We start from the raw sequence: 19,863 nt of genomic DNA, 5'->3' as shown, positions 1-19,863 counted from the left end.
ATTCTAGGAAGCCACATCACATAGATTGTTCCTCATCTTCTCAATCCCAAGGCTTTAGTCCTGAGATTCTTCTACCTACATTCCACTCATCGCCTTAAATACCATCTACAAGATGTCTTGCATGTGGGATTTCAGAAAGCAGAGTCAGGGCTTCCCTGGTGGCGCAGTGGTTAAGAATCTGCCTGCCAATGCAGGGGACACGGGTTCGAGCCCTTGTCCGGGAAGATCCCACGTGCCGCAGAGCAACTAAGCCCGCGAGCCACAACTACTGAGCCCGCGTGCCACAGCTACTGAAGCGTGCGTGCTTAGAGCCCGTGTTCTGCAACAAGAGAAGCCACCGCAATGAGAAACCCATGCACCACAACGAAGAATAGCCCCCGCTCGCCGCAACTAGAGAAAGCCCATGTGCAGCAACGAAGACCCAACACAGCCATAAATAAATGAATTAAAAAAAAAAAAAAATGAAAGGCTCTCGATTATTTCCCCAACCCGAGACTATTTAAGCCCTATAGAGACAGAATTTTCAAGTCTGGCTATTGGTGTTTCTATGTCACAGAGCATTAAACATCACAAACTGGAGAGCGTGGCCTAACCAGCCCTTCCTCTCTCTAGCCTCTCTTGGTGGTACAGCACACAATAACTAGTGTTTAGGAAAATGATGCAAAGTCATGTTTAAAAGATAAATTCTATTACATATTCCCTGATGAACAGTATGAGACAGTATATGATTTAGAAAGATTTCTATCCAAATAGTCATTTGTTTTTAAGCTTGGCACCACTGGGGATTTTAGCCTTCCGTTATCCGTGAAAATCGCTTATTAATAATTATTTCATGAGAGTCAAAGTAGGATGGATTAACTGCTTAAAATACCCCAAGGACACAAAAAGAGAAAACTTAGTTTAATTACAGAATGCATAAACACGGAGAAAATCTAGTTCAATGTCAAGGACTGAAGGAAGTCTGAAAAAAAAAAAAAAAGGTTGCCATCAATTCCAAAACTCACTGTCTCAAAATCATTTGGTATAATTTCAAAATTATACAGTCATTTCTATAAAGATGCAGCGCACTTGCGACCCCCCGAGAGAGGCTGGAACACGTTACCCAGGGGCACTCTGGCAGCGCTGGCGTCGGGGTTGATCCAGAAGGACAGCCAGGACAGAACCACGATGAGCAGGGTTGGGGCGTAGACGCCCATCATGTAGAAGCCCACCTGCCGCCTCAGGGTGAAGATGACCTCCACGCACGTGTAGTATCCTGCCAGCGACAGACACGGGCAAGAGTGACACTCCCGCCACATCCCACCGCAAAATCACATCGTGCCCGGAAATTACAGGTCGTTCCTGCTTGAGGCAATTTCACAAAGTGAACTCCACGTAAAAAGGACGGGGGCTGGTTCTGTAAATATGTATCATTTACGTGATCTAAGAGGACGGCATGATGAGACCTGTTTCACCTGACCTCTTGCAACTTCATTATGAGATTGACAAACAGACACCATGTGCTGCTCTGGGATGGCCAGTCTCGGCTTTTAAGTCTTTGCTCCGAGATTTTGCAGTGACTTAAACTCCCCATTATCCTTGGGTCCTCTGGGAGCAAAAGATGTAAAGAAGCCACCGGGAGCATTAAATCAGAGCAGAGCAAGTCTAAAAAGAAATATGCCTGGATTACACGTTGTCAGTATAATTTTCAGCCACGTGGACCACTTCTTATCTGGAAGGGATGACCGTCTACCAGAGCTCATACGCACATTTACGCATGAAATGTGCAGACAGTCTTGGAGGTAAACACGAGGAGGGTAAGTGAGTGTTCCCAGTCTATGCAGGTAAAAGCTTGTAAAGGCAAACATCTGACATCCCAACCAAGTCTCCCCTGGTTCCACTCCAGGACCTCAAATGTTCTGGAATCGAGGGAAAGGGCTTCACTTTCACAGGCTGAGACTAAAGCAGACGTTGCCCTTACACATCATTCTAGGACTGCCATGATGTCAAGTAGTCTCTCAAATTAATCACAAATTATGGGCAGCCTCATAATAGCCTTTGCTGACTGGAGAAAGAAAATAAGTGACACAAATAGCCTCCCAGCACTGGCATACAAGAGACGTTTCCAGATGTTTGAGAGAGATGAATTTTTTAAATGTTCAATTTAGATAAAAATGTCATTTCCCATTCAACAAAAGGAAGGGCATATGCATGAATTCCAAAACGTTAAAATATCTTCAGTTGTGTTCAGTTTAAACTGTACATAATTATTTAAAATGCTGAGACAAATGAATGGACAGTGCGTAAATAAAATAATTACGGGGAAAATACAATATTACTTTTTTACTGTGTTTTAGTTTAAAAAGTTGTACTTATCTAGTTTTCCTAGTTGGGAAGAAGGTATATATTTCTGATGCTAGAATAATCTTCATATTTATTCATTAATAGTATCTAGAGCAGTAATTGCACACAAATAGGGTCTTTCAAAGAATGGCTATTCTCATCCCTTTATCAAATAGCTTAGATTAGAAATCTATCCTTTTCCCAATAATCACTGATACCTCGGAGGGATTAGAAAGATGTTAGGGCTAATCTGTAACAAAAATAAATAGTTGATTTGAACTGAAGCAAATTCTAATTATGCCAAATGTTTCCATATTATAGCAAAAAAAGACAAGCATGGGCTTCCCTGGTGGCGCAGTGGTTGAGAGTCCGCCTGCCGATACAGGGGACATGGGTTCGTGCCCCGGTCCGGGAAGATCCCACATGCCGCGGAGCGGCTGGGCCCGTGAGCCATGGCCGCTGAGCCTGTGCGGCCAGAGCCTGTGCTCCGCAACGGGAGAGGCCACAGCAGTGAGAGGCCCGCGTAGCGCAAAAAAAAAAAAAAGACAAGCAATGCAGAGTGTTTGTCTTTTTTAAATTTTAAGTTCATTAAAACTTGGCAATTCATTTAAATGGTGCACAGGTTCTAAAAAGATATGAAAGGCAAAACGATGGAAAATCCCCCTCCCTTTTCAGTGCCTACCTCTTATCTCAACTTCCTGCCTGGACAAATGAGAACATATGCTTCCAGCTAACAACCATGTGCAAAACTTCCAAACTATAATCTTTCATAAGCCCATTCACTGCAATTAAGGAGGCCCACAGCGTTTCCTACACGCGGTTCTGCAGTACCTTGCTTTCTAAGAGTGTCACTCCCTCAAGGTAACTTTACACTCACCTAGTGCCTGTAAAATGGGGAATAACACATATGTGCTTATTATGTATCTTTAGGAGCCTAGGTTGTCACAAGGATTATAACAATTTTCTATAAAGTTGCTCACTTTCCAATGCATCTGTGCATCCCATCCACCACATTTAGATGACAGCCTAGTAACCGATTGCTTCATCTGAAGCCACCCCCCGGGGAGCTTCCCAAGACGTGGATGCATTTAGCAGTAAAATATACGCCTGGATATCATAGTGATTTGCTCCATAAACTTTTATGAGAAACATTTCTTGATCTTTTTTGATTTCCTGGTACTGTTACATTTATGAGGGGCAGGTGGGCAGCTAATGGGTATAAATGCTCACTGGCAAATTCAAGTTACTTTCTATTTCCTGTGAGCTTTTATTTGATTATTATTCACTCAGGCTTCCAATTTAAAGATTTTTCTATACTTGTGTACCCATATATTTCTCCACCTGTGTAATTTCTACTATTATAAATAAAACCCTAATTTTTAATAAAGTTAAAGCCAAATCGCCATTTCAGATAATTTTGTACAAATTAAAGAACATATTGGCCATCATTTTATATGTTGCTTTCTGTATCTTTTCCAGTATTCTACACTGTTAAGCTTTCCATATATTTTGGATGTTCTATTTTCCTAGATACATTTCTAAGTATTATCCAAACATTAAAATGTTCTTCTTATATCCATATACTGATTCATATAAATACTGACAAAGCATGTTTACTGAAATATAGTGCCAATTATTATTATGTTAGCCATGAGTTTTTTCTTATTTTCTGTATCTAATGAGATATAAGCGACTTATTTATGATAACTCAAAAAATACCACACACACACAAAAAGCTATTAAAGATTTACTTATCGTAAATCTTGAGTATATCCCCAAATACTCTCTACCACAGCACACCCTCTTATTTCCTTCTTAGGACTAAAAGAATTATATTCACTTTACTTGCTCGCCATGTAAGAATATGGATCTATAAAACAGCAGGGATCTGTCCTTTATTCACTGCTGAGTCCCCAAGTAGAGGCTTCTTTTTTGTTAAGATTGTTTTGATGTGGACCATTTTTAAAGTCTTTATTGAATTTGTTACAATATTGCTTCTGTTTTATGTTCTGTCCTTTTGGCCACGAGGCATGTGAGATCTTAGCTCCATGACCAGGGATCGAACCCGCATCCCCTGCACTGGAAGGTGAAATCTTAACCACTGGACCTCCAGGGAAGTCCCGAGACATTTTAAGTTCAGGGCTTAAAGGTGAAAAAATGAATAACCCCATGATTTTCAATACTATTACATGATTTTATACTACATAAAATTAGAAATAAAATTACTGGTTTTATTTTTCATCTCTAGATGAAGTTTAAAAAACTTCAGTAAACTCTATTTCAAGTTTCTCAAACAATTTAGAGACTATTCATTTTGAAATGTTAATCATATAATCTGGATGTGGGTAACTATTTTCCAAATATAATAGCACTCACTGAACTCACAGGACTGTTGTGAGGATTAAATGATAGAATTCCTGCAAAGTGCTTAAAGCAATGCCTGACAGATAGCAAGAACTCAAAAAGCCATCTATTAAATGTTTCTATACATCAATCCTCCAAAAAACTTCTCTTGGCTTTCAAGTTTATTCTACCAATGAATGCTTTATCCTACCAATGAATGCTTTATTCTACCAATGAATGCTTTATCCTACCAGTGAATGCTTGGTAGGATTTTATTCTCTTGGCTTTCAAGTTTATTTTTCCCATTACTAGGTGAGAAATCCCTGAAAACTGTAGTCAGTCTCAATTTGCGTGAGTCATAGGGAGGAGAATGACTGTGCCCAGGTTACAGCTGACACTGATTTGCCCTTGACATTCAGGAAGTCGTTGACCCTGCATCTCAGTTATTTTATGTGTTCAACAAAAGAGCTGACTCAGCATTAGCCGACCGATCACTCCCACACCTGACAATCAAGGTATCTACGATTTCTTCACTGAATACTTTGATGGTCAAATTTTGAAGAGCTCTGTTTTTCCATTAAAATTTTTGATAATTCTTTCAGCAGTGTATTTGCTTATTTTGTCTCTTGTCCTAAAATACTATAAGCTCTACAAGAGAAGGGACTATTTATATATAAATGATATATAATCTGTTAATTTAATTGAAGGTCAATGACAACAGATGCTTAAACTAACCTTATCTCTAAGTTGGCACGTGTTGTGTTTATTATTACAACAACGTAGATATGCAACTATTCACTCTATCTTTTATTCTAATCAGCAGGTATGTTTTAAATCATATTTTGTCCTTGATGATGTCACGATGCAGCATTTTAACTCAAACATCTCATCTCAGTAAATTTTCCACAATTACTCTACACATTTTTATTTTTGCAAAGTCAACATAAATGTTGCAATAAACTTTTTAATTACATCTATTCCTGAATATCTTTGTCATGATTTACTTCCTGATACAGAATTAGAATTTTGTGGTAATTTATAAGTTAGACTGATTATTCGTGTGAATGTATTGGTCAAAAGTCATTCACCTTTTTATTTATATTGCTGAGGAAAATAGCACTATATTTAATATCTAGAGCCTTCAATAACCTATAACCTCTAGAGGAGACTCAAAGGTTGAATACTAACCATATTAGGAAAGTATTGATCAGTGAGTACTGTATTTTCATTTCTGTAAAGCTTGACGTGATTTAATGCGTGAGGTTAATTTGTTGAGTTTTCATAACTGGCTGTTCCATAACCTAGATCAAGAATATTATAGGGCAAATTTTTACTCATGTCCAATTATTTCATGTGTTTACTGTTTCCTGCACAGCATAAAGATCAAATTTTTTGAAAATTAAGAAAATGGGTCAACCAACATTGAAAAACTGCCCCAAAGACAGCAGACGAATATATATGGGTTACATTGTTTATATCCATAACGTTTGGCCCTAATATGAATCCTGTCAGAGCAGAATTTCTAGGCAACATCTAAGAAAACCACTGCCTGGAGATTTCATATAAAATAAAATGTTGAAAACCTGTTGTTATCCGGAATTACATAAAGAAAAGCAAAACTATCTAGTGATAAAATAAATTTTAACTTTAGTGGATGTAATTTTATGAAAGATTTAAATATATCAACATATAGATATAATGTTTATAAATACTGAATTTATTTTTTAACTAGTTTGTTCTGTCCCTAGCATATTTTAATATTGAAACAAACCTTTGAAATAAGACTTAGTTTTGTTTAATTTAAAGAATATTACTTACCAGTGCCTTTGTAGTATTTTGTACAGTTACCATATTCAATATCTTCCTTTTTAATATCAAATTGAGGCAAGGCAATTTTTTCTAATTGAACAGGATCCCCTGACTGCCAGATAAATCGTAAGTCGTCAGTTGTGTAACCAACTATAAACAAAAGGAAATAAAATATTAGTTTGAAATATAATTATTGACACTTCTTTAACATTTTAACATCCAGATATTAAACACAGAAATGGTAAAACAATAGGTCTTTTTATGAAACTTTTGTTAGAAATGTAAAGAGGTAAAATCTATGGCCACTAATAAAAATATTAGCACAAGTTACAGATAATTGGCTTAAAGAAAGAACAAGCTAAAATAATCAGCATATCACAGATGGTAAAAATCCTCGGGTGTCATGAACAGTAGTACATCTGTCTATGTCAGAATTCCGAACTGTCATCAATGAAAAAGTAGCAAAAAAGTGATATTAGCTTTCTGAATGTACACATTTACAATCATGCAATATGCTACCTGGAGATTTTTAAAGAAACTTAAGCACCAAAATGGGTTTTTTTGAAGAATTCACTACCAACTTCCCTAGAGGAGTTGCATGGCCAGAGGAGGGCAATAAAACAGCCCCTCAAATGGACATCACTCCATCACTAGATCCTCCTGGAACCCACATTGTGGGCTTAGGTAACCTGGCTACAATTCAAGGGCCCCATGGGTTTACAGCATGTTGTAGCCTACCGTTCAACTCTTACATGCCTATATTTTTTAAAGCCATACTTTAGTGTATCTAGTAATAGAATTGAAGGTATATACACATTTGGAATTATTTATAAAAAATGCATATTGACACACAGGCACACGTGTATACAGTACACACACAGACGTGTACATACATACACTTATATCTGCAAAATCTCACATTATAGTTAGAAAGCAAAAAATATTGTTCAAATTTAGGACTCAGCTTCAGTAAATTAAACAACAACAAGTAACCACTAAGTGACTTTAAAGCATGTCATCAAGCAAGCGCATACATTTTATAAGGTGATTCTTTGTAGGAATAGGTCACAGTATATGGGTATTCAGGCTGAAGATTCCTTCCATTAGTGTTAATTTTTCAAGTTTTATTTCCTACTTTGATTTTCACATGACAAGCTTCATAGCAAATTAATTAATAAATATATTTTAGAGATAAGCATTTCAATGACTACACCTGATACCTCTTTTAGAAACTGAAAAATATATGATTCTAGAAACATAGAAAATCTAAAATCCAATTTTGTAAAACATAATTTTTTTATAGATCCATAGAAAATGAATGCTTGGTAGGATTTAGATAATATTTTTCAATGTTTTCCAAATTTTCTGCTCTGAAAAATGTGGATTTAACATTAGAAAAGTTATTAGGACATCATTTTCTCCTTTACCTTGCCTATATTACTAACTCAAATGAAGGTGGCGATTGGAATAAGTTAGAAGGGTACACACCTACACCTACGACAACTCAACTGAAATCAACTGGTAACAAAAGAATTCATCTATCTTAGTGTACAAATTAATACAGTAAAAGGAAAACTATAATTTCCCTAAATAACTTATTCTAACGTCTATTTGGAATCAAAAGCATTAGTTTCACCGTTATTATCTAAGATATTAGTAGCATGTATTGCCTAGAAATTTTAAGCATTTTTATCCCTATGGTGACTTAGGGTCTCATTTACATACAGCTCTCAAGTTGCATCTTGCAACGTTGTGTATCCATGGGAAACAAGGTCAAGTCCAAAGGGCACGAAAGAGTAATAGATAGCCTGAAAGCAGAAACAGATGTCTTAGAAGTTGTTTAACACGTCTCTGTGATATGCTGATTTTTAAAGGAAAATATGAATCTACAAATATTAGAGAGAAAAGAGTACCTCATGCTGACGAGGACATCTCCATCCCGAAAAATAAAGAGGAGAATATTTTCCTGGGTTACATCATGAAAATTGGCACTTTTTTCATTTGCAAAAAATAAATCAGGTTTCCACAGACACTTGTACATCGTGGGGTCCACCGTCAGGGCATCTGAGCCCCGGAAATCACTAGGCAGCTTCAGTCTGGGGTCGTTCCACTTCTGTCTCAGGAAGATGTTGACTCTATAATCCTGGGAAAATTACGTGTGCGTGTGTGTTTACTGCCATTTTTAAGAATGCGTTCAGCACCAGAATAAAAAGGGTTCAATCATTAGCAGCACAAATACGTTTGCTCTTCCAACATTAACAAGGATCACAATAGCTTGGTATAAAAAGCCCCTCGTGTCTTTCTAAGACTCTCTACAGACATCCTCTTAGCGCTTGCGAGTTCAAACGTCGTCATAGAACTTTGACAATAATTGCTTTACTGTAATACAAACACCAATTATACCAGCGGGTTAGTTGGTATTGTCAAAAAAGCACAGGAACTGCTAAATACTGCCATTATTCTTCCCCCAAAAGTAGGATACATTTTCATTAAAAATAGATAAGAAGCCAAGAGAAAATATTTCACTTGTATCTTACTAAGTAGCAAACTACAAAAATAATTTATATGTATATAAAGCCAGAAGGGGGTTCGGGAGGGAAGGATTGGGAGTTTGGGGTGTGCAGATGGAAGCTGTTTATCCATAGGATGGATAAACACCAAGGTCCTACTGCAGAGCACAGGGAACTACATTCAGTAGCCTGGGATAAACCACCATGGAAAAGAATTTTTAAAAGAGTGTGTATATAAGTATAACTGAATCACTTTGCTGTACAGCAGAAACTAACACAACACTGTAAATCAACTGTACATCAATAAAAATAAAACAAAACTACATATATGTTTGAAACACATACTTTATACTTGAGGAAGGAAAGGAAAAATGATCCTTGCCTACTCATACATGTAAATGATTATACAGAGGTAGTCAAATAACAGTTGGATTTTGCCAGATGAGAGTACGTGAAAAATGTGTAAATGTTTTTTTCAACTCCAGTAGGAAAAGGTTTTGAAATCCACTAAACAGCTGATAATCTTTCTTCAGTTTTTTCCTATCTCCAAAGTTTTAATTGTAAAACTTTGTAAAAGTTGGATTATATCAAGACATGTATATTCTAAGAATATATGAACCTGGAAACATTGTTTGATACCCTAATACATTTTATATTTGCCAGTGAAATGAGATTCTGGCACACACTGGGTTACTGGGGTATATACAGTCCAAAGCAGCATGGTGGCATTATGCTCAGGTTGTTTTATTTTAATTTTATATGCTGAACTCAGAATATGCACCAAAGTGCTCAAGGCATAAATGACATTGGGCTTCAGCATCCTTATTTTCAACCATTCAAAATTCACAAAATACTATCTATCCATGGCCTTTTGACATGATCAAAATGAATCAGGTCATAAACTTCAAATCAAAATCCAAATATTTAAATAGGAAGAGATGATAGATTATCTTTCTTTAAATAATAAGACCTAACGTATTTATACGAAACATAAATGCGCACATTTTATTTATGTATAAAATAAAGCATAAGCAATGCGCAGTGACTAGGAAAATTTGAGGAATTCACTTCCTCTCTCCTATGATGTTCAGATTCTATAATAGTAATCAGAGGAGGGTAAGGTACATATTGATAATAAATATTTACTGAACTACAAACAGTGAAGTAAGATTTAACCTACCTACGTCTAACAGCTAAACTTGATGTCTATAAAAACTGCAACACACATAACGCAACATTGTAAATCAACTATACTTCAATTAAATACATGTTTAATAAATAAATAAACTTCAACACATAATATAAATTGATTGTTAAAAATCATACGCAGGTGGTCTTGAAGTGCGAAAGTCAAATAAATTAAGAATTATGTAAGCTGGCACTGAACATATCTGTACCACTGGCAGGGAAAACAAAAATAACATTTTCCTAATCAAATGAACATGGAATCAAGGAGGACGTGAAGGAGACCTAGGACCCTGGAAGATGAAGACCTGCACTACACAGCTCCATTAACTTTTTGTCAAATATAAACATATCTTACAATTCATAATGGGACTTAAGCGGTTACCTCATATCTGATTGTGACAGCTAAAGAAATTAGCTCAAAACATGTCCAGGACATAGGCCTATCAGCTGGTAAGCCTTCCAGTGGCCACAATGCTGCTTCCTGACCAAAGTTTTTCTCATCCCAGAAAAACATGCATGGCCCCCAACTTAAGAAGAAATAAACCATAGATCTGATCATTTTCAAATAAAATTCCTAGTATGCTAGCTTCGCTAAAGCACATGGTTGATATACGCTTGCCATTACTTTGCGCACTTAACAGTATCCAATTCCAAATTATTTGCTAAAAAGCTTTCCCGTAATGATCAGCCAAAATGACTGGTATTCTAAAATTATATGCAGTAAAAGCTATTCTATTACCCTCTTATAACTACTGTTTCTTATCCAGGTAGATCATCAAACACTACATGTTCAAGCTGTGGTACTTGAAATACGCATTCACGGTATTACGATAAAATACTGGGTCCTAGGGGTCAGATGAGGTTGCCGATGTATCTTTTATAAGCTTATTATTAAAGCTATGGTCCCTTATTTTGGTCAATAGCCATGACATGAAAATACTGAAGATGAATTTTTCTTTAATTTTTCATTTGCTTATCCAAATATAACTATAGTATCTTTGTATAGGTATTTACTACGTGCTAGGCATATTTGGCCTAAGTGCCTTACAAAAATATGACTATTTTTGGAAGTTTATACTATGAAAATGGTCTCTTGGTGCTCATAGATGCTTCCTATTACTGGGAAGTACAAGGTAAGCTTATTGTCGTGTTTCCTTTCTGTCTGGCAGCTAGGGAACTGAAAGCTAAACCCTATAGCTAATTGAATTAATGTATAGCTCACATCCTGGTATGACTATCATTGTATGGCTCCTACACATTTAGTACTGTTTCAATTACTTCATTGTATTTTTGTTATTCTTATATACTGTAAATCCTCTCCAGAAACAGGGGGCTGGATAAAAAAATAAATAACCGTTGAGACACTGCCATATACTGACAAGACTCTTTCAGTATTATTTGGGCACAACTCCCAAGCAACTTTACCAGTGTGGCTTCTAAAACTGGATGCTTTGTTTTAGCCTAATATTAGGTTTTATTACTTTAAAGAGGGTGAGAAATATGTGTAGAGATAGAAATACTAAGATCTCATTGGTATTCTTTATCTAGACCCAAGCAACTACATTTTGCTTCTTAGTAATTAATTTCTAAAGACACTATATCAGTATTTTTTTAATATCAGAAAGATATCTGACAGGAATTAAAGCAACGCTAACCTTTAACTTCAGCATATTTTGCATAATTAAAAAAGAAGCCATCTTACAATGTTTGGGGTGGAACTTCAGGAATTAAGCCTGCATTATGTCGAGCTCCCCTCGAAATCTCCACACAGGCACACATTCTTTTGGGAGCACTGTTCTACTTCCCACCTATTTCCAAAATGGAATGGTTAACTCATCTAAAACTGTATCGCCAAATTATTTTTCTTTTAAAATTTTTATAGCAATTGCAATAGTGTTTTTCCATGTGAAGTCCATTTTTCTAAATTCTTCTTGAAGTCTAATCAATGTTTCCACACCATCCCAGAATATATTCATGTCATTTATCATTTATTAAGTTCAAAGCATTTTAATCAGCTGAAAGCTGATGAAAGCCCTAGATAGTATCAGAGACCTTGACAAAATAAACTGTCTGTGTGAAAAATTACAAAATTACAAATGATACAAGAATGTTTTAATCTACAGTCAACCCTCTTTTTGTTCTATATGTCTGAGACAGGCTGGGACCTGGGACCTGGGACCCTTTGCTGCAGGGCTTGCACCTGGACACACGTTTCCTGCAGCCATAAAGAAACTATAAGGGACTAAAAATAACTGACAACAGCAAATGGAAATGAGGGTGTGGAGCAGTAGGAACTCTCACTGCTGCTGGGAATCAAAATATTACAGCTACTTTGGGAGACAGTTTGTCAGTTTCTTACAAAACTAAACACTCGTATCATATTGCACTCCTTGGTACGTACTCAAAAAAGTTGAAAACTATGTCTACACAAAAACCTGCAAATAGGTATTTATTGTAGCTTTAGTTATAACTGCCAGAACTTGGAAGCAACCAAGATGTCCTCCAGTGGGTGATGGATTAATAAACTGTGCTCCATCAGGCAGTGGAATATTATTCGACACTAAAAGGAAATGAGCCATCAGGCCATGAAAAGACATAATGGAACCTTAAATGCATATGACTAAGCCAATCTGAAAGGGCTGCATACTGTATGATTCCAACTATAATGGCATTCTGGAAAAGGCAAAACTAAGGAGACAGTAAAAAGATCAGTGGTTGCCAGGGGTTAGGGGGAGAGAAGAATGAATAGGCAGAAGACAGTGGTTTTCCAGGGCAGTGAAATTCTTCTGTTTGATACCATAATGGTGGATACATGTCATCATATGTTTGTCAAAGCCCATCAAACGGGCAATGCCAAGAGCAAACCCTAATCTAAACTCTGGATTTTAGGTGATGATGTGTCCATGTAGAGTCATCGATTGCAACCACAGGACCACTTCGGTGGAGTAAATCCATAGTGGAGGAGACTCTGCACGTCCAGGGGTAAGGGGCTGACAGGAACTCTCTACGCTTTCTACTCATTTTTGCTGTGAACCTAAAACTATTCTAAAAAATAAAGTCTACTTTTAAAAAGGAAATGCAAAAAATTATGTAAACAAAAGGAAAGGGAATAAATAAAAAGTTAGCCAAAATTTGGAGACAGGCAAAAAGATGGCCCTTTCAACATCACACTAAATGCTATCTAACAAGCCCACCTAAGGGTTGTATGAGTCTCTAGGAAAATGTAACTTTGTTTGACTTGCCATTTTCTATGGATTAGGGCCCAGACTCTGTACAATTATGTCATTTCAAGAAGATTACTAAGTTACAAATGATTTCTGTCAGGTAGGAAAGACATTCCCAAAGGTATGCCTTTATTGCCCTGTGGAACACTAACAAGTATATCTAATTTAGCAACCTAATTGCAGCATTCTTTCTCTCCAGTCTCCTGAATTCTCTACTGAATCAGCTTTACTATCTGGCTGGTTCCCTCATTAATGAGTTAAATAAATCACTGACATGTCCTTACAATATTCACGTTTTTAACTTTTTAAAAATTGTGCTTTGTTCTCAAAACGTTAAGTATAGAATTACCATATGATCCAGCAATTCCACTCCTAGGTACATGCCCAAAAGAATTAAAAGCAAGAGACTACAACTGATATTTGTACACCCTTTTCCATAGCAGCATTATTCACAATAATCAAAAGGTGGAAACAATCCAAGTGCCCATCAACTGATGAACGGATAGACAAGTGTGGTATATACATATACACACACCCTGGAATATTATTCAGCCATAAAACGGAATGACATTCTGATACATATTACAACATGAATGAATCTTGAAAACACTACCCCAAAAAATCAAGACTAAGAAAGAGTTTGTCCAATATTCCTACCTAGAGAAGGAATGCAGAGGAAAAAATAACCCTAGGGAGGGTAAGCATTTAAAGGGCTGGCTTTCTCAGAAGTCTGAGAAAAAGAAGAAAGCCCTGAGAATGTGATTTCACCAAACCAGAGTCAAAAGCTTTAAGATGGTTCACAGCAATAAATGCCATCAAAGGTCAAGTACAATCAAACTGAATACTTTCAGCAAATGAGGGAGACACTGATGATTTCAGCAAAACACTGTGGCATATAAAAAGCAAGATGACAGAGAATTAGGACGTGAACAACGTTGCCTATCTATAAGATGAAGATAATAATGATACACCCACAACACAGGCTTTTTATCAGCAATAAATGAGAAAACATATGTAAAGTATACAAAGTTCATCTGGCTATATTAAGCACTAAGCAAGTATCGATGTTTTGTCTCATTATTGATAGTATATGTCCTTAATGTTGTTATTCTTTTATAATGTTGGTAATAGAGGTGAATAGGCTTTTTGCCTCAAAAAAAAAAAAAAATCAAGCCTATACCATAATTCATCGGGCTTGCTCTGTACTGTGATCGACCTACAATTATTCTAAACGGTAATCCATTTCTAGGTCACAAATCTTGAAACTGCTTTGAGCATCTCCTGAAGTGAACTCTTCTTGCTTTCAGCTGCACTGATGTAAGTTCAATATACCACAAGCTTTGAGTCTCTACTGTAATCCTTTTTCAAATTTTATTTCTGAGTAGAACTCCAGAGTTGTATTACAATGAGTATCGCTGAAAAACTGGAAATCAGTTACTTCATTGTATCATTCTTGGTCATTACGTCTTATTAGCTCATTAGGAAAGTGCTTCCAAGATGCTTTTCTATTAGTTGTGTAGCTACATAGTATTATATTCAGTACAAGTTGCTGCACGCTGATGCATCTTTTAAGAGTGTTTAAAAATTTCACAATTTAAATTAATAGCTTTGGCTTAACATTCATTAAAAGATAAAAGATTATTAATTAGTATGCTTTGGTCCATGCTTTATGGGCATTTCTAAATAATTGCTACTTATTGGCATTTCAAAGGCTCTGTATCTAGATAACTAACTTAGAAACCTATTTATTTTCATTTTCACTTATTCAATCACTATACTTATAGCTCTATCATTTATTTTGCAATAAACAACTTCCCATCAGAAACAGACCTCTTTTATCACCGGGAAATTACTTAATTGTTTTGAAAGAACTTGGTGACAAATACTATCATTATTCATTCCAAATAGCACACTAATAGTCATGATCTGGAAAATGGATGTTCTCCAAGATTTTCAGTACCAATTAACACCCAAATTACACTACTTATTCAAGGCAATAAAACATTTCACGAGAAGGCACTAAAAGTGGTTAGTTTCATTAATGATATTTTAATATTAAGAACCGTTCATCTATATTTTGTGTTGTTGTTAGGATACCTCTTCTGGTTACTTGTAATTTTTACCTAACGCTCACATACGTGATGTTTCCTCATTTGATTTCTTTACATTACGATAAAAAAAAAATGGCGTTCAAGGAAATAAAGAAAATCAACTCTCATAGCATCTGGCAGCATCATAATTAAAGTTCTGTCAACAGAGCTGTTATAAAGCCTGGTGCGAAAGGGATTTAAATTTGGTCATTAGTGAGGTTGGAAATTTCATGTAAGAACTGCAAGCTACCAAAATGTCAGTAAAAAATTCTTAGGTTACGCTTTATCTATTTTTCTCCATATGTGATTTTTAAAAGTTTTTAGTTAAATACTGTTTAATCACACCTTATGAATATTTAAATTTTTCTAGACCTATGTCAACATTCCACTTTTATTAGGGGTGCCTGCTAGGTGATACAATGCGACCACCCTAAACTATAAACTACATGAGTTGCAGTCTGCTGGACTGGATATGTAGCAAGTGCCCAATACATTTCTGTTAAAGACAGAAGGGAAGAAATAATTTCTATGACATTTTGACAGGTTAGGATATTTGGCTGGCACTGTTTACACCATTGATTTAATTTTTCTGTACCAGCTGATAATGACAAATTTTGGAAGGAGAAGATAAAACTGGGACATTTCTCATCCTTCCTTCTTGTCTAAGACAGTTGACCCTCGTACAGCGCAGGGTTAGTAGTGCCGACCCGCCATTCAGTCAAAAGTCTGCGTGTAACTTTATCGTGTGCCCTTCTGTATCTATGGATTCAACCAACTGCTGTAGATCGTGTAATACTGTAGTATGTATATAGTACTACAGTGACAAAAATCTGTATAAAGTGGACCCGCGCAGTTCAAAAATGTGTTGTTCAAGGGTCAGCTGTACAGTCCTCTTACTTATGACGTCTGATCACCAGTGCTTCTGAATAATATAGCTAAGAGAAATAGGATAGAGAGTAACTTAGTAAACTAAGACAAGTTGTAAGGAAAGAAATTTAAAGTTACATATAGAAGAAAATATATAAAATCAAATTGTTTTAAAACAACAAAGATAAGTAAGTGCCAAGAACTAGAATTAAGGTCTTTGAGCTGATCCCAAATATGATTTTCTTCTTGAAAAGGTCATGCAGCACAAAGGCATAGAAAGCTTGGCAGGATCATGAATCGTAGTGCGACAATAATTCAATATAATTACAAAGCGTGTCTACACCAAAGAAAATGGATTGCATAATCAGGCTTTTATTTCCATGAAAGAGTTCTTACGTACTTCTGATAAGGTAAAGTGTCTGTGTACAGATCGTTACAATAAACCTAATACCTAATTTCCCCCACAAGTGCAACAGTTCACATTTTCAATTCTAAAAACCAACTGATGTAAGCCAAAGGTAGGAACTGAATGGAAAAATCAACAAATATTTTCAGTATAACCATAGAGCAGATGCCACCTCGCCTCTAACAAACCACTCTTTTGTTTTGAAGGTCTTATTTCAGTAGTCACCAGCAGTAGCATATAAACTGATACAGCAAGTGACTGCTCTACCAAATTCAAATGAGGATGATTCCATTTATTTGATGATTTGGGTAATGCTGCGATTAAGTCAGTAAATATCACTTACAGCATTAACAACGATGTCTTACAGAAATGGAAGGTAGCAGAATGCCAACGAACACACCGACATGAGAAATAGGAACCATAAAGCTAAAAAATGAGATTATGAAACAAGCTGAAGGAGCACATACATAACCATGGAGGTTAGAAGGGCTTAAGGAGTATTAATATGGCTGTGACGTTGTTTCTTCCACTACACAGTTACAGTTTGTGAACAAATGTGAGATTGATTTTAGTTTAGCAAGTTAGCCTCTGAATTATGTCCCTGCCACTCTCTCACTTCGTCCCAGCTTACCCTTATACACTACCAAATGTAAAATAGATAGCTAGTGGGAAGCAGCCACGTAGCACAGGGAGATCAGCTGGGTGCTTTGTGACCGCCTAGAGGGGTGGGGTAGGGAGGGTGGGAGGGAGACGCAAGAGGGAGGAGATATAGGGATATATGTATATCTATAGCTGATTCACTTTGTTATAAAGCAGAAACCAACACACTACTGTAAAGCAATTATACTCCAAGAAAGGTGTTAAAAAAAAAAATAGCCTCTGAATTAGAAGACAAATAAGCAGGAAGGCATGTTTTCCAAACAGAATTGGCTAAAATGTCCTTACAGCAGTGTTAATGTGCACCACCTCGATGGCTTCTTTGTTTGGTAATGAACTTCATACACTGGAGGAAAGGGCTGCCCTCCTCCTTCAGAAGTTGCCCCACCTCTGTCTGCAGTTCCTCACGCTACGCCCACCCCAAGCTCTGTGTTCTACATTATGTTTTCTGGAGTAAGCAACTGCCGGTTAAAGTAGAAAGATCTGAGCTGCAGAGGAAAGCTCTGGGCAACACTGAAGCTTCCAAATTTTAGGGCTTCCTTTATTTCAGCAGATCTTTGTAGGGGAATTTCCCAGGGGGCTATTCATAAACAAAACCATAACTGTACAATGAAGCTGCTAACAAACATAAACGTTCATTTTCTTTAGGATAAGATTCTATCCTGATAGTACGTTAATTTGCAAATGCATGACAACCAAACAGTGAACCACTCCTAAGAGTTACTATGCCAGGCAAAATGCTGTTGCTTTATTTCTATAGTTTTTTCGCTCTTTTTAGGGTGTAACACATCAAGTACACAACAGATTCCAGCACAAGCCTGTCTGGTATCACAGCCTACACACTATTCATCATACTGTTTCTATGAACATATATCTTATATTTAGACAAATCTAAGGCTCTCTGCTTTTCCAACCTCTTTTTTTTGGAGGCGTCTTTTTGTTTGTTTTCTTTTGTTTTTAAGAAATATGCTATCCGGTTATTTTCAAAAAGCCAAGAGATCTAACACAACATTGTAAATCAACTATACTTCAATAAATTTTTTTTTAAAAGACAAGAGATAAATTCTGGTTAGAATGTAGAGAAAGGGGAACAATTGTACACTATTAGTGGGAATGCAAACTGGTACAGCTACTATGGAAAACAGTATGGAGAGTCCTCAGGAAATTAAAAATAGAACTACCATATCCAGCAATCCCACCTCTGGATCTATACCCAAAGGAAACAAGATATCTAGAAGCGACGCTTGTATTTCCATGTTCACTACAGCATTGTTTACAATAGCCAAGGCATGGAAACAACGTAAGTGCCCATCAATGGAGGAATGAATGAGGAAAATGTGGTATATATATACATATATAGTGGAATATCATTGAGTCTGAAAAAAGAAGGAAATACTGTCATTTACAATAAAATGGATGAACCTGGAGACCATTATGCTACGTAAAATAAGCCAGACAGAAAAGGACAATTACTCCATGGTATCACTTATATGTCGAGTCTTAAAACAACGTTGAATTCATAGAATCATAGAGTAGGAGAGTGATTGCCAGGAATTTCGGGGTACGGGAAATAGGGAGAGGTTGGTAAAACGTATAAACTTTAGGTTGTAAGATGAATAAGGTCTGAGGATCTAATGTGTAACATGGTGACTGTAGTTGATAACACAGTTGTGTAATTGAAATTTGCTAAAGGAATAGAACTTAAATGTTCTCATCAAAAAAAAAAGAGATAAATGTGGATGTGCTAATTAAGTTGATGGGGGAAATCCTTTCACAATATAGAGGCATATCAAATCATCACATACACTTTAAATTTCTTACAATTTCATCTGTCAGTTATACCTCAATGAAGCTGAAAAAAAAAAAAAAAAAGCCCACCCTGGGTGACTGGAAGGAAAAAGAAAGAAATAACTGCTCTCCACACGTGGACCCTCTTAGTTACCCTGCTGAGTTATCACTATTATTTCTGACTGGTGTCTACAACAAGTAATGAAGAGCAAGCTTGTCTTAGATAACACTTTTTTCCCTTAGAAGACATCCTAATGTTATCTCTATATCGAGAATAGCTTGTACCTTTCCTAACTATCAAGCAACAAGGTATTAGGGCATCTGTTTTTGGAAAGACTGAGTAAATCTATAAAATATGACAGCCTTGAAACACACATCTATAAAACTCTGTCTTATAGGTATGCATGAAATAAACACTGCAAAAGCAAAAAATAATACTTATGATAAAATGGAACACTTCAGTCTATTTGATGAGTATGGTTCCAATTCTGAACCTTTGGGCTGTATCTTCACAACACAAGGGAAAGCCAGGTTATTTCATCAAAAGAAACAGTAAATATAAATAATTTGGTTCCTCTGCATAAAGGTCTCTAAAACTAACCCTCTACTATTATAACATTATTTGCTCTTTTTTTTTTTTTTTTTTTTTTTTTTTTGGT

General features: G+C 36.3%; 1 protein-coding gene across 1 annotated transcript in view; it reads right to left on the bottom strand.

Annotated features, from left to right (window-relative positions):
• Positions 1–19,863, bottom strand: part of GLRB (glycine receptor beta) — a 66,354-nt gene that overhangs the window by 14,482 nt on the left and 32,009 nt on the right. The window contains exons 4-7 of the mRNA XM_029235556.1: positions 8,388–8,617; positions 8,200–8,282; positions 6,484–6,624; positions 1,103–1,255 (exon numbers count right to left, since the gene is read on the bottom strand). Of these exons, the coding sequence (XP_029091389.1) occupies positions 1,103–1,255; positions 6,484–6,624; positions 8,200–8,282; positions 8,388–8,617 (607 nt within the window). The remainder of the gene's footprint in view (positions 1–1,102; positions 1,256–6,483; positions 6,625–8,199; positions 8,283–8,387; positions 8,618–19,863) is intronic.

This window comes from Monodon monoceros, unplaced genomic scaffold, assembly GCF_005190385.1.
Source record: "Monodon monoceros isolate NGI ecotype Baffin Bay Population unplaced genomic scaffold, NGI_Narwhal_1 Super_Scaffold_20, whole genome shotgun sequence".
Taxonomy (NCBI): Eukaryota; Metazoa; Chordata; class Mammalia; order Artiodactyla; family Monodontidae; genus Monodon; species Monodon monoceros.
This window is presented reverse-complemented; position numbering and strand designations above follow the sequence as displayed.